This window comes from Pristis pectinata, chromosome 28 (assembly GCF_009764475.1).
Source record: "Pristis pectinata isolate sPriPec2 chromosome 28, sPriPec2.1.pri, whole genome shotgun sequence".
Lineage (NCBI taxonomy): Eukaryota > Metazoa > Chordata > Chondrichthyes > Rhinopristiformes > Pristidae > Pristis > Pristis pectinata.
In genome coordinates, this window is record NC_067432.1 from 31,016,361 (window position 1) to 31,033,108 (window position 16,748).

General features: G+C 43.6%; 1 protein-coding gene across 3 annotated transcripts in view; it reads left to right on the top strand.

Annotated features, from left to right (window-relative positions):
- LOC127583969 (SHC-transforming protein 1-like) overlaps positions 1–16,748 on the top strand; it is a 247,755-nt gene that overhangs the window by 169,067 nt on the left and 61,940 nt on the right. For all 3 annotated transcript variants that reach the window (XM_052040440.1, XM_052040438.1, XM_052040441.1), the window contains 2 exons: positions 8,736–8,799; positions 10,394–10,513. In XM_052040440.1, the coding sequence (XP_051896400.1) occupies positions 8,736–8,799; positions 10,394–10,513 (184 nt within the window). The remainder of the gene's footprint in view (positions 1–8,735; positions 8,800–10,393; positions 10,514–16,748) is intronic.

Below are 16,748 nucleotides of genomic sequence, written 5' to 3' on the forward strand. Positions count from 1 at the left end.
TAATGTAACAGCTGTCCTAGTGGTGTCATGGAATGATACAGCACAGAAACAGGGCCTTTGGCCCACCACATCCATGCTGACCTTTTTGCCCATCCACATAATCCCATTTGACAATGTTAGAACATATCCCCCTCTGCCTTGCTTGTTCAAGTCTCGGTCTAAATGCTTCTAATTGTATCCAATTCCACCACTTCCTCTGGCATCACGTCCAAATATCAGCCACTCTCAATGTAAAAGAACTTACCCCCAAGATCCCCTTTAAAACTCCTTCTTCTCACCTTAAACCTATACTCTCTTTTTTATACCCTTACTATGGGATAAAGATTTCAATTATCTACCCCATCTATGCCCCTGATATCTTATTTACCTCAGGTCACCCCTCATCAATCTCTGGAAAACTGGACCAGCTGATCCAGTCCCTCCCCATAACAAAACAGCTTGCTCCCAGGCAACATCCTGGTGAATTTTCTCAGCACTCCCTGCAGCACCATCACATCCTTCCTGTAGTGTGGTGACCAGAACTACACACAGTACTTCAAGTGCAACCTAACCAGTGTTTTGTAAAGGTTTTGTAAATGATGCCCCAACCTTAGGACATGGAAAATGGGTGAGGAATGCATAATGCCACTTGAGTATGTGTGAATTGACCAATGAAAGTCAACAAGAATTTGTTCAAGGCAAATTGTGTTTAACTAACAATAGCATTTTGATGTGGTGTGTATGGTTTTTCAAAAGTCATTTGATAAAGTTGGACAGCAAGCTGACATAGAACGTGGAACAGTACAGAACAGGAACAGGACCTTCAGCCCACCATGTATGTGCCAACCATGGTGCCAAATTAAATGGATCCTGTCTGCCTACATGTGGTCTGTATGCCTCCATTCCCGGTCTGTTCACATCCCTGTCTAAATGCCTCTAAAACTTTGCCATTCTATCTGCTTCCACTGCCTTCCAGCTGCTCTGGAAGGTGAGATCGCATGGAATCCAGGGAGAACTGGCTAATTGGAGACACAGTTGGCTTGATGGAAGGAAGCAGAGGGTGATGTCGGAAGGTTGTTTCTCGGACTGGAGGCCCATGACTGGTGGTGTGCCTCAGGGCTCAGTGCCGGGCCCAGTGTTGTTGTTTGTCATCTATATCAACGATTTGGATAGGCATGGTTAGTAAGTTTACAGATGACACTAAAATAGGTGATATAGTAAACAGTGAAGAAGGTTATCAAAAATTACAGGGGAATCAGCTGAGTAAGTGGGCTGAGGAATGGCAAATGGAGTTTAATTCAGATAACTGCGAGGAGGTGCATTTTGGAAAGTCAAAGGAAGGTAGGACTTTCGCAGTGAATGGCAGGGCCCAGGGGGGTGTTGTAGAACTGAGGGACCTTGGAGTTCAGGTATATGGTTTCCTGAAAGTGGAGTCACAGGGCAGTGAAGAAGGCTTTTGGCATGCTGGCCTTTATCATTCAATGCATTGAGTATAAAAGTTGGGAGGTCATGGTGCGGTTGTACAGGACGGTGATGAGGCTGCACTTGGGGCATTGTTTTCAGTTTTGGCAACCCTGTTTTATGAAAAGATGTTATTAAACTGGAAAAAGTGTGGAAAAGATTTACAAAGATGTTACCAGGACTTGAGTTTTACGGAGAGGTTGGACAGGCTAGGAGCATAGGAGACTGAGATGATCTTATAGAGGTGTATAATATCATGAGGGGCATAGATAGGGTGAATGCCAGGGTTGGGGAATCAAGAACTGGAAGGCATAGCTGTAAGGTGAAAGGAGAGAGATTTAACAGGAACTTGAGGAGCAACTCTTTTACACAAAGGGAATGAGTGTCAGAGGAAGTGGTTGAAGCAGGTACAATAACAACATTTAAAAGACAGTTGGACAGGTACATAGATTGGAAAGGTTTTGAAGGATATGGCCCAAAAGCTGGCAAATGGATGGGCAGCTTGCTCAGCATGGACCTGTTGGGCCAAATGGTCTGTTTCTGTGCTGTATGACCTCCCATGGCAGTGAGTTCCAGGCACCCACCACTCTGTGTAACAAAACATTTCCCCAAACATCTCCATTAAACCTTCCCCCTCTCACCTTAAAGCTAAGTCCTCTAGTATTTAATCTCCACACTGGGAAAAAGCCTCTGACTATCTGCCCTATGTCCCTCATAATTTTATGAACTTTTATCAGGTCTTCCCTCAGCCTCCAATGCTCCAGAGAAAACAATCTGAGTTTGTCCAACCTCTACCTGTAGTTGATCGTCTCTAATTCAGGCAGCACATTGGTGAGACTCTTCTACTGGACTCTGTCTACACTTGTCACTGCCTCAGGAAAGCAGCCAACATAATCAAAGATCCCACCCACCCTGGACATTCTCTCTTCTCCACCCCCCCCCCCCATCGGGAAGAAGATACAAAAGCCTAAAAGCACATACCACCAGGCTCAAGGACAGCTTTTATCCCACTGTTATAAGAACAGTCTCCTAGTACAATAAGATGGACTCTTGACCTCATAATCTACCTTGTTATGGCCTTGCAATTTACTGTCTGCCTGCAATGCACTTTCTCTGTAATTGTAGCACTTTATTCTGTATTCTGTTATTGTTTTCCTTTGTAGTACCTCAATGCACTGTTGCATTGCAATAATCTGTATGGATGGCATGCAAAACAAAGTTTTTCACTGTACCTCAGTACATGTAACAATAATAAACCAATTTATTAATTTTTTTCCCTTTCCAAAACCTTTGCATCCTTCCTGTAATGCGTGGACCAGAACTGCACACAATACGCCAAATGTGGACTCACCAAAGTTTTATACCACTGCAACATGACTTCCCAACTCTTGCACTCAATGCAGAACACTTTCTTTACCACCCTATCCACTTGTGTTGCCACTTTCAGGGAATTAAGGACTGGCACTCCAAGATCCCTCTGTATATCAATGCTCCTAAGGATCCTGGCCTTTACTATATACTTTCCTTTTATGTTTGATCTTCCAAAGTGCAACACCTCACACTTGTTTGGATTAAAGTCCACCTGCCATTTCTCTGCCTGTATTTCCAACTGGTGTATATCCTCCTTTATATCTTGACAACTTTCCTCACTGTCCACAACTTTGCCAATTTTCGTGTGGTCTGCAAACTTACTAATCAGCCCACCTATATTTTCATCCCAAATACATATATATGTTTATAATGTAGAACTGTTTCTTTCTTGTTTCTATTGTTTCTTTCATATATATATAATGTATAATATAATGTATACAGAGGTCCCAAGGTCCCAGTACTGGTCCCTGCGGAACACCACTGGTCACAGACCTCCTGTCAAAATAACACCCTCCACCACTCCCCCCTGTCCTCTATGGGTAAGCCAATTTTGAATCCAATCTATCAAGGGTTGTAGAACAGAGGGACCTAGGAGTACAAGTACATGGTTCCCTGAAAGTGGTGTCACAGGTAGACAGGGTGGTGAAGGCGGCTTTTGGCACGCCAGCCTTCATCAGTCAGGGCATTGAGTATAGAAGTTGAGATGATATGTTGCAGTTGTACAAGACGTTGGTGAGGCTGCATTTGGAATATTGTGTTCAGTTCTGGTCACCCAAGGAAAGGGAAAAAAAAGAAAAAAGAAAAAAAATCACCTATTGATTCATCATAGGAAAGATGCCATTAAGCTGGAGAAAGTGCAGAGGAGATTTATGAGGTTATAGCCAGGACTCAACAGACTGAGTGGTGCAGAGAGTTTGAGCAAGTTGGGACTTTATTAATTGAAGTATAGGAGAATGAGGGGTGATCTTATAGAGGTGTATAAAATCATGAGGGGCATAGATGGGGTGAATGCTCTCAGTCTTTTTCTCAGGGTTGAAGAATCAAGAACGAGAGGGCATAGATTTCAGGTGAGATGGTGGTCAGTACATGAAATGAGCTGCCAGAGGAAGTGGTTGAGGCAGGTACATTAACAACATTTAAAAGGTACATGGACAGGTACATGGATAGGAAAGGTTTAGGGCCAAACGTTGGCCAATGGGTCTAGCTTAGATGGGAAACTTGGTTGGGCCAAATGTCCTGTTTCCATGCTGTGTGACTCTATGACTCTCAGTCACCATGGATCTCATATCCCATAATCTCTGGTTCAGCCCAGTATGAGGCTTGTTATCAACACTGAAGTTCATGGAATAGCAGCATGGAGAGCAAATTGACTCAGTTTACAGAAGACAGAGTCGGCGTGAACGAGTGTTTTATTTGGTCCAGAGGAAAGAGTATGATGGTGTTCTTCAGAGGTCAGCATTAGGACCACTTTTTGTACAAGGCACAATTCCAAAGTGTGAAATGTAGATGTCAAATGTAAGGGGAAAGCAGGGCGCTGAACAGCCTTGATGTACAGAGGATATTGGGGCACAAGTCCATTGCTCCCTGAAAGTAACAATAGGGTGGTAAAGAAGGCATACGACATGCTTACCTTCATTGTCAGGGGCATTCAGTATAAGAGTCAGGAAATCATGCTGTAGTTTAGTTTGGTTAGGCCATGTTTTGAATATTGCTTGCAATTTGGGCCGCCCCATTTTATAGGAAGGATGTCAGGGCTTTGGAGAGGGTTCAGAAGAGGTTCACCAGGATGCTGCCTGGATTAGAGAGCACATGCTATAAAATGAGGTTGGACAAACTTGGGCTTTTTTTTGCAGCATCGAAGCCTGTGGGGAGATCTGATAGGAGTTTCTAAAACTATGAGAGGCATAGATAGCATTCAAGAAGCTACTAGATAGGAACATGAATATGCAGGAAATGGAGGGATATGGATCATGTGCAGGCAGAAGGGATTAGTTTAATGTGGCATCATGCTCAGCACAGACATGTTGGGCCAAGGGGCCTGTTCCTGAGCTGTACTGCCCTATTGTCCTATGGAGGCAACACACAACTTTGAAATGTGGTGACCTGTGAGGACGGTCATAGATCTTGAGCAGCTGATGGAATGGGTGAACATGGACAGACAATATAAACTCCAGGACACCATTGTAAAAGGGGCAGAGGGACAGAGAGAGCTGGGGGTATCACTGGAAAGTTTAAAGAGCACATGAATGAGGAAGTCATGATGAACTTTTATAAAATGTTGATTTTTTTCTCTGAGCAATAAATCTTAGGAAAGTTGTGAAGGCTTTCAAAAGAGTGCTGAAGGAATTGAACGGAATAATTCCAAAGATGAGGGACTGTGGATAGGCTGCAGGAGCAGGGTGGTTGTTCTGGAAATGGAGGAGATTGAGAGCAGAGCTGACAAAGGTACTAAAACGATGTCAGGTCGCAGCAGGGCTGATGAAGAGAAGCTATTTCCTTTGGCAGACATGTCAGGAACCAGAAGAGATCAAATTAAGGTCATCTGTGAAAGAGCCAACAGTGACATGAGGACATAATTGTTTCATGCAGCACACGGCTAGAACCAGTGGAAGCAGGTTCGGTTCTGGTATTCAGAAGGGAAATGGATAAATACTTGACAGAAATAAAGAAGCTGTAGGGGAGTGGGAGGAGCTGGGGTGTGGCATGGACCCAATGGGTTAACAGACCTGTGTGTTGTAACCTTTTCGCAGTTCAGGAGGTTGTGGACATACTGGTCAACTGGGCAGGCAGATGAAAGATGAAATCCAACAAAGGAAGGTGTGGAATGGTGCCTTCTGCCAATAAGAACAGGAGATGCAACCAACCAAAGCAGCAAGTGTACAGAGGGTACAGAGACCTGGGAGTGTCTGCTCAGAAATTGTCAAGGGTAATAGGAGAGTTTCGGGAAGCTGTTTTTTTAAATAAAGAGAATTTGGGATCCTAGGCATTAATGTATGGAAATTATAAGATAAGATAAAACAAGATATCTTTATTAGTCACATGTACATCGAAACACACAGTAAAATGTGTCTTTTTGTGATACTGAGAATGTGCTGGGGGCAGCCCGCAAGTGTCGCCACTCTTCCGGTGCCAACATAGCATGCCCACAGCTCCTAACCAGTATGTCTTTGGAGTGTGGGAGGAAACCGGAGCACCCAGAGGAAACCCACGCAGACACGGGGAGAACGTACAAACTCCTTACAGACAGTGGCAGGAATTGAACCCGGGTCGCTGGTGCTGTAATAGTGTTACACTAACCACTACACTACCGTGCCGCCCTTGAGTTATGTGGAGAGGGTGGAGACCTCAGGTTGTTCTCCACAGAACAGAGTATGTTGAGAGGCCTGATCAAATGGTTTTGATAAAGTACGGACACAGAATCTGTTTCAACAGCTGCAGATTTAGCAACCCAGAGGACATGGGTTTAAGGTGAAAAGCAAGGGATCCAAAGATGGCATTTTCTACAGCAAGCTGTGATTTGTTGAGTGTGCAGTTCTTTAAAGGTTGATGGAAGCAGATTCGGTGATAATTTTCAAAAGGAAATTAGATAAGTACTTGAATGAAAAAGGGTTATAGGAGAGTGAACCTAACTGAATAGCTCTACCAAAGAGCCAGCAACAATAGAGTGAAGTGAATGAGCTCCTGCTGTGCTTATTCTATGGTTCTGAACTTCTGTGTAAAAAGTGAGGGCAGTGAGCAGGAGAGGAGGATCAGACCTACTTAATGTGCCCAATTCCCTCGTTCCTGCTGGCTAACGTTGTACAGATTGTTAGTTGTTGTCTCCATTACTTATTTGTTAATACATTTGAAAATGGAATCTGCTCTGACACAAGAAATATTCTTCTAACTGAATAAGAAACAAGGACAATAATGGCATTAATTGAACCTTGAAGTAAGTACTGTTTTAAACTCAATAGAAAGTACTTTGTGTTCATTACAATCATTTGGAGAATAAGAATCTTCCTCTGATCAAAGATTAGCAGGGAAGTGAGACCAAGGAGTTTTAGAGATCCATGGTGTTCCCACTATGTTCCCACTATGTTCCACTATGTTCCACAACTTAAACCTCACCACCTCCAGTATGAGTGGATAGTCTCACTCTGATGTTACAAGGCTGAACATTTGTTTTGAAAAGAAAATTCATGAAGTTTGCTGAAAGAGGAATGTTGTTGCTGGAAGCAGAACCATTGCAGTCCACCTTGAGAGAATTCTAATCAATTTGTTCTTTCTTTAAATTTAGAATGTAGATGAATACCCATTGTGCAGGATACCCTTGAACTTGCACAGAAAGATGTTAATCAATAATATTTGACTGGATGGTTAACATATTTTAAATCTCCTCCAGTGAGATCCTTGATGGACCTAAATAGTTAGCAGTGTAAGTTATTTGTCTAATGGGGTTTTCCGTTAACTGTTTGTGTCCTGAACCAACTGCATTTAGAACATAGAACATAAGACATACAGCAGGGGAACAGACCCTTCGGCCCATGATATTCTGCTGAACTAATTAATTTAAGTAATTAAATTCCCAATTAAACTAATCCCTTCTGCGCACACAATGCCTACATCCCTTCATTATCTGCACATTCATGTGTCTCTTGAACGCCTCTATCGTATCTGCTTCCACCACCACCCCAGGCAGCGCATTCCAGATACCCACCACTCTCTGTGTTAAAAAAACTTGCATATCTCCTTTGAACTTACCCCCTCTCACCTTAAATGCATGCCCTCTAGTTTAAGATATTTCGACCCTGGGAAAAAGAAGCCAGCTCCATCTATGCCTCTCATAATCGTATAAATCTCGCATCAGCTGCTCTAGAGAAAACAACCTAAGTTTGTCCAACCTCTCATTATAGCACATGCCCTCTAATCCAGGCAGCATCCTGGTGAACTTTTTCTGCATCGTCTCCAAAGCCTCCATATTCTTCCTATAATGGGGCGGACCAGAATTAAATGCAATATTCCAGATGCGGCCTAACCAGAGTTAACCTAACCTAACTTCCTGACTCTTGAACTCAGTACCTCAACCAATAAAGGCAAGCATGCCATACACCTTCTTTATCACCCTATCAACTTGTGCAGTCACCTTTAGAGAGCTATGGACTTGGACTCCTAAATCCCTCTGTACGTTAACACTGTTAAGTGGCCTGCCATTTACATGTGTCCTGTCCCTTTACATTTTATCTCCCAAAGTGCAATACTTCACATTTGGCTGGGATAAATTCCACCTGCCATTTCTCCGCCCACATCTGCAACAGATATATATCCCCCTGTATCCTTTGGCAACCTTCTACACTATCCACAACACTACCAACCTTGGTATTGACTGCAAACTTACTAACCCACCCATCCACATTTTCATCCAAGTCATTTCTATATATCACAAACAGCAGAGGTCCCAGTACTGATCCCTGCGGAACACCACTAGTCACAGACTTCCAGCCAGAATAAGTCCCATCGACCACTACCCTCTGTCTTCCGTGGGCAAGCCAATTCTGAATCCAAACTGCCAAGTCACAGTGGATTCCATGCATCTTAATCTTCTGGATGAGCCTCCCATGAGGGACCTTGTCAAACGCCTTACTGAAATCCATGTAGACAACATCCACAATCCTACCTTCATCAATCACCTTTGTCGCCTCCTCGAAAAACTCAATCAAGTTGGTAAGACACGACTTACCCCCACAAACCCATGCTGACTGTCCCTAATTAGCCTCTCATAAATCATATCCTATCCCTCATAATGCTCATAAGCCCTATCCCTAAGAATCTTCTCCAGTAACTTCCCTTCCGTTTCTGCAGTTTTACAGCACTGAACATCACAAGTAATTTTATCGTTATTTTTAAGCTTTTTATCAGTAATTGTAATGTTCTCTATTCCACAGGGAAGCTATAAGCAGAGTGTGTGAGGCTGTTCCAGATGCTAAAGCCACCATGAGGAAAAGAAAGGTAAATGCAAGAAAGAAAAGAAAGGAAATGTGATGTATATTAGACAACTTAAATACTCCATGAACGGATTAAAGTTAAATATAATGATAACAACCAGGATCCATTTCATATTGAATCTAGGTATTTTGTTCATCTATTTTTGTAATTAAACAATTGATGAAATGCTGATCTAGAAAATCAATTGAGAAACAAATAGAGTTATAGATTTATACAGCACAGAAAAAGGCCCTTCAGCCCAACTCGTCCATGCTGACCAAGGTGCCTTCCTGAGCTAGTCCCATTTGCTTGCATTTGGCCCATATCCCCCCAAACCTCTGAGACACAAGAGACTGCAGATGTAGGAATGTGGAGCAAAAATTAAACTGCTGGAGGAACTCAGCAGGTCAGGCAGCATCTGTGGGGGCAGAGGGATAGTCAATGAAGCAGGACTGATGTAGGGTCTCAACCCGAAATATTGACTATCCTTTTGCCTCCACAGATGCTGTTTGACCTGCTGAGTTTTTCCAGCGGTTTGTTTTTTGCTCCTTCTGGCATGCAATCTTTGCTGTCTGGGATTTGCTGGTCTTTCTTAAGCTTATCTACCCCCAGGTTAGAACCTCCATGTATTATGGGAGAACATCTGGAGGGGCTTAGTCAAAAATAAATGCAATTCTTTCATCAAAACGAGACTGAGCAAGAGTCCTGGAACTGAATCTTGCTTCTCTCTGATTAGGATACGAGTGTCAGCACTTCTTCATCTATTGAGCTAACACATAAAGTCTCCTGATAACATCAGTATCATGAGCAATGTTAAAAGGAGTCTTTGTTTTAAACAGATTAATAAATAATGTGTAAGCCAAGACTGCCGCAAGACATGGTCAATAGCTGAAAAGAGGAAGAGAGTCTTTGTGAATCACAAGTTAGTTATTGAGTGACACCATGCTGTTAAAAGCAATCATGTGTAGCTGAAGAGTCAATCCATCAGGGTTCAGCGTAGCAACAGACCCGATCGTTTGATGATACAGCTGTGTTGTTCTGGTGGGGTGTTTAAATCCAGCATGGTTTTAAATTTATTTTCCAGTTTTTACAAGGATTTGGCTTTACTTTCCTTTGTTACCGTTCCTATGTGAAGGACTTGGGATTTGCTTCCAGGCTTTGAACACTGCCACTAAAATCCCATCACTTGGATGGGGCCAGTGTAATGCTCCTAACTCTCCTACCGTCCCTCCTGAGGAAATACCTGAGTCCAGTCTGCACCACCCCATGGTGCTTTAGCAAAATATCACTCCAGGCTGAAATCGCAACCTTGAGGAAAAAGGCCATGACCATCAACCAAGTCTCACCACTCCATAAACATCATCCACTTGGTAACATCTTGCTCATGGCAACAAAGTATTGCAGATGGTATAAAAGTGAATTGAAAACCACAAGTGCTGCTAGTACACAGCAGCTCAAGCAGCATCTGTGGAGAGGAATGGTATTGCTTTTCTCCACAGATGCAGCTGATCTGATGATTATTTCCAGCATTTTCTGTTTTTATTACTTTTCCAGCTTTTGACAATGCTACAAAATGAATGTTGAGAAAACCAATTGCTCTGAATTGTTTATTCTGCAGCCTCCCAGCAAAGAATTATCAACTGTCTTGGGGAAGAGCAACCTCCAGTTTGCAGGAATGAAGACCATAATGTGCATCTCTGTGAGTAGCCTCAGCCTAATGATCCCAGACTCCAAACAGGTAAGAATTTGTCATGAGCTGAGATTGTTCCAATAATTCATCAGAATAATTTAAACATTTGCCAATGCTGTGAATTGTGATATTCAGTGTGAGTTCAGCGAGGCTGTCTCCCCTGTCCCAGGAATCCTTTGAAAATATGTGATAGTGCCCTGCATTTGCTGTGCTGCAGGCGTGCCTGCCTGAGGCACCAAAACATTGCTCAGTCAACACACTCGATTAGATTTCATCAATGATTGCAGAGGAGTTTTGTCATGATCTGCTCTGTCAAGGGCATTACCTTCAAGTGACGGTTGATTTGTCTGAAATGTGCTCAACCCCAAATTAGTTCGTCCCTGGTTTAGATTTTATAAAATGTCCAGAATTTCATTTGTATTAAAGTTAACCGCATTAATAGTATCTCAAATCTTCAATCACAAGCAATGCATGGTTCTTACCTTCCATCATGTAAGTCCTATTGTGCAGGTCAGACAGAATGCAAAGTGCCCATTATCCTCTGAGAAAATGCAAATAAAACCCAAGCTTGTTACTGGGACGGTGAGGAGAAGATTAAGAAAGGTGTTGAGAAATGAAATTTAATGCTTGGGTCACAAACTAATACTCATTTGGATTTTGGAAAACAAAATTTATGAATTCATGGAAATTGGGTGTAATTCTGAATTATGATAAATCCAGTTCAAATCTTTTGTGACAAAAAATCTGTAGCTAACGTTGTTTATTTCCACATCAAAGTCAAAAATCAAAGTCGAGTATATTGTCAGATGCACAAGTACATGTATACACAGGTGCAATGAAAACTTACTTGCAGCAGCATCACAGGCACATAGCATCATTGAAGCAGCATTCACAAGAAAAATCATAAATGAAACATAAATAAAGCCCAATTTTTACAAGAAAGACCACAATTAGAACAAAAAAATCAATGTCCATTTTAGTGCAAAGTGATCAAAGTGGTCATAGTGTTGCTTCCCTCTACTTCCTGATTCAAAAAAGATTGTGTGCATTCACCCTATGATTTTGTACACCTCTATAAGATCACCTCTCAGTCTCTTACACTCCAAGGAATAAAGACCTAACCTGTCCAACCTCTCCCGATAACTCAGTCCCTCAAGTCCCGGCAGCATCCTTGTGAATCTTTTCTGCACTCTTTCCAGTTTAATAACATCTTTCCTATAGTAGGACGACCAAAACTGAACACAATACTCCAAGTGCGGCCTCACCAGCGTCCTGTACAACCACACCATGACCTCCCAACTTCTACACTCAATGCTCTGACTGATGAAGGCCAGCATACCAAAAAGCCTTCTTTACCACCCTGTCTACCTGTGACTCCACTTTCAGGGAACCATGTACTCCAAGGTCCCTCTGACCTACAGCACTCTCCAGGGCCCTGCTGTTCACTGTGAAAGTCCGACTTGCATTTGGCTTTCCAAAATGCAACGCCTCACACTTATCTGAATTAAACTCCATTTGCCAATCCTCAGCCCACTTATCCAGCTGATCAAAATCCCTCTGTAATCTTTGATAACTTTCGTCATTGTCCACTATATCACCTATTTTAGTGTCATCTGCAAACTTACTAACCATGCCTTGTACATTCTTATCCAAATTGTTGATATAGATGACAAACAACAATGGGCCCAGTACCGAGCCCTGAGGCACACCACTAGTCACAGGCTTCTAGTTCTAGAAACAACCTTTCACGCTCCGTCCTCTACCATCAAGCCAGTTGTGTATCCAGTTAGCCAGCCCTCCCCGGATTCCATGCGATCAGACATTCCAGAGCAGCCTACCATGTGGAAACTTATCAAAGGCCTTACTGATGTCCACATAATCCATGTTTACCAACCTGTACTCATCAACTTTGTTGGTCATATATTCAAAAAACTCAGTCAAGTTCATGAGACACAAAGTCCCGTACACAAAGCCGTGCTGACTACCCCTAGCCAACACCTGTCTTTCCAGATGAATGTATATCTTATCCCTCAGAATCCTCACCAGTAACTTACCGACCACAGATATTAGACTTAGTGGCCTGTAGTTCCCAGGTTTTTCTTTGCCACCCTTCTTAAATTAAGGAAGAACACTCACTACCCTACAATCCACTGGCACCTCACTGGCTAACGTTGATGCATATATCTCAGCCAGGGCTCCCACAATTTCTTCTCTACCATCCCACAGTGTTCTTGGATATACCTGGTCAGGCCCCAGAGATTTTTCTACCTTCATAAGTTGGATAAGTCGCCGGGACTGGATGAGATGTACCCCAGGCTACTGTGGGAGGTGAGGGAGGAGATTGCTGAGCCTCTGGCGAAGATCTTTGCATCATCAATGGTGACGGGAGAGGTTACAGAGGATTGGAGGGTTGCGGATGTTGTTCCTTTGTTCAAGAAAGGGAGTAGAGATAGCCCAGGAAATTATAGACCAGTGAGTCTTACCTCAGTGGATGGTAAGCTGATGGAGAAGATCCTGAGAGGCAGGATTTATGAACATTTGGAGAGGTATAATATGATTAGGAATAGTCAGCATGGCTTTGTGAAGGGCAGGTCCTGCCATATGAGCCTGGTTGAATTTTTTGAGGATGTGACTAAACACATTGATGAAGGAAGAGCAGTAGATGTAGTGTATATGGATTTCAGCAAGGCGTTTGATAAGGTGCCCCATGCAAAGCTTATTGAGAAAGTAAGGAGGCATGGGATCCAAGGGGACATTGCCTTGTGGATCCAGAACTGGCTGGCCCACAGAAGGCAAAGAGTAGTTGTTGATGGGTCACATTCTGCATGGAGGTCAGTGAACAGTGGTGTACCTCAGGGATCTGTTCTGGGACCCTTAGTCTTCATGATTTTTATAAATGACCTGGGTGAAGAAGTGGAAGGATGGATTAGTAAGTTTGCTGATGACACAAAGGCTGGGAGTGTTGTGGATAGTATGGAGGGCTGTCAGATGTCACAGTGGTACATAGGTAGGATTCAAAACTGGGCTGAGAAGTTGCAGATGGAGTTCAACCCAGATAAGTGCGAAGTGATTCATTTTGGTAGGTCAAATATGATGGCAGAATCTAGTATTAATGGTAAGACTCTTGGCAGTGGGGAGAATCAGAAGGATCTTGGGGTCTGAGTCCATAGGACACTTAAAGCGGCTGTGCAGGTTGACTCTGTGGTTAAGAGGGCATATGGTGTATTGTCCTTCATCAATTGTGGAATTGAATTTAGGAGCCGAGAGGTAATGTTGCAGTTATATAGGTCCCTGGTCAGACCCCACCTGGAGTATTATACTCAGTTCTGGTCACCTCACTGCAGGAAGGATGTGGAAGCCATAGAAAGGGTGCAGAAGAGATTTACAAGGATGCTGCCTGGATTGGTGAGCATGCCTTACGAAAACAGTTTGAGTGAACTCAGCCTTTTCTCAGTGGAGCGACAAAGGATGAGAGGTGACCTGATAGAGGTGTATAAGATGATCAGAGAATCATAGGGTCATAGAACAGTACAACAAAGTACAGGCCCTTTGGCCCACAGTGTTGTGCCAACCTTTAAATCATGCATAAGACTATCTCATCCCTTCCTCCCACATATCCCTCTATTTTAAATTCCTCCACATGCCTATCTAGCAATCTCTTGAATTTGACCAATGTACCTGCCTCCACCACCACCCCAGACAGCGAATTGCATGCCCAACCACTGTCTGGGTAAAAAACCTCCCTCTGACATCTCCCTTGAACTTCCCACCCATTACTTTAAAGCCATGCTCTCTTGTATTGAGCATTGGTGCCCTAGGAAAGAGACGTTGGCTGTCTACTCTATCTATTCCTCTTAATATTTTGTATACCTCTATCATGTCTCCTCTCATCTTCCTTCTCTCCAAAGAGCAAAGCCCCAGCTCCCTTAGTCTCTCCTCATAATGTAAACTCTCTAAACCAGGCAGCATCCTGGTAAATCTCCTCTGCACCCTTCCCACATCCTTGCTATAATGAGGCAACCAGAACTGGACACAGTACTCTAAGTGTGGTCTAACCAAAGTTTTGTAGAGCTGCATCATTACCTCACAGCTCTTAAACTCGATCCCAAGACTTATGAATGCTAACATCCCATAAGCTTACCTATCCACCTGTGAGGCAACTTTCAGGGATCTGTGGATATGAACCCACTGATCCCTCTGCTCCTCCACACTACCCAGAATCCTGCCATTAACTTTGTACTCCACCTTGGAGTTTGTCCTTCCAAAGTGTACCACCTCACACTTCTCCGGATTGAACTCCATCTGCCACTTCTCAGCCCAGCTCTGCATCCTATCAATGTCCCTCTGTAAGCTTCGACAGTCCTCCACACTATCCACAACACCACTGACCTTTGTGTCATCTGCAAACTTGCTAACCCACCCTTCTACCCCCTCATCCAAGTCATTAATAAAAATCACGAAAAGCCCTCCAATCTGAATGCACTCCCTCCACCACAACCCTCTGTTTTCTACAGGCAAGCCAATTTTGAATCCACGTGGCCAAGCCTCCCTGGATCCCATGCCCTCTGACCTTCTGATGAAGCCTACCATATGGAACCTTGTCAAATGCCTTACTAAAATCCATGAAGACCACATCTACTGCACTACCCTCATCAACCTTCCTGGTCACCTCCTCACAGAACCCTATCAGGCTTGTGAGACATGATCTTCCCTTCACAAAGCCATGCTGGCTGTCCCTAATCAGACCATGATTCTCTAAATGCTCATCGATCCCATCTCTAAGAATCCTTTCCAACAGCTTGCTCACCACAGATGTAAGGCTCACTGGTTTGTAATTTCCTGGACTATCCTTACTACCTTTTTTGAATAAGGGGACAACATTTGACACCCTCCAATCCTCTGGTACCATTCCTGTGGACAACGAGGATTCAAAGATCCTAGCCATTCAGCAATCTCCTCCCTCGCCTCACAGAGCAGCCTAGGGAATATTCCGTCAGGCCCCGGGGACTTATCTGTCCTAATATTTTCTAACAGCTCCAACACATCCTCCCTCTTGATATCCACATGCTCGAGAACATTAACCTTACCAACACTGTCCTCGGCGTCATCAAGGCCCCTCTCCTTGTTGAACACTGAAGAGAAGTATTCATTGAGAACCTCACCCACTTCCACAGCTTCCAGGCACATCCTCCCACCTTTGTCCCTAATCAGTCCTACCTTCACTCTCATCATCCTTCTGCTCTTCACATAAGTGAGAAAAGCCTTCTAAACCCTACTCGCCAAGGCCTTTTCATGTCTCCTTCTTGCTCTCCTCAGCCCCTTCTTAAGTTACTTCCTTGCTACCCTAAATTCCTTCAGAGACCTATCTGATCCTTGCTGCCTACACCTTACGTATGCTGCCTTCTTCCTCCTAACTAGTTGTTCCACCTTTCTTGTCACCCATGGTTCCTTCACCCTGCTATTCCTTTTCTGCGTCACCGGGACAAATCTATCCCTAACATCCTGCAAAAGATCCCTGAACAATGACCACATCTCCATCGTACATTTCCCTTCAAAAATGTCATCCCAATTTACACTCGCAAGTTCTAGCCATACAGCCTCATAATTTGCCCTTCCCCAATTAAATATCTTCCTGTCCTCTTTTCTCCTATCCTTGTCCATGACAATGCTGAAGGTTAGTGAACGGTGGTAACGATCCCCCAATTGCTCACCCACTGAGAGATCTGTTACCTGACCCAGTTCATTTCCTAATACTAGATCTAATATGCCATTCCCTCTAGTTAGCCTGTCAACATACTGTGACAGGAATCCATCCTGGACGCACTTAACAAACTCTGCTCCATCTAAACCTTTGGCACTAAGCAGGTGCCAATCAATATTTGGGAAGTTGAAGTCTCCCATGATAACAACCCTGTTATTCTTGTGCCTTTCCAAAATCTGCCTCCCAATCTGCTCCTCAGTATCCTTGCTGCTACCAGGGGGGCTATAGAATACTCCCAGTAGAGTAACTGCTCCTTTCTTGTTCCTAACTTCCACCCATACTGACTCTAGATCAGATCCTGCTACATTATCCACCCTTTCTGCGGCTGTAATAGTATCCCTGATCAGTAACACCACCCCTCCTCCTCTTCTCCTCCCTATCCCTTTTAAAATACTGAAATCCTGGAATTGTTAGATAAGCATATGGAGGACTTTATGATATGTGGGAGGAAGGGGTTAGATAGTCATAGATGTGGTTTAAAGGTCAGCACAACATGGTGGGCCAAAGGGCCTGTATTGTGCT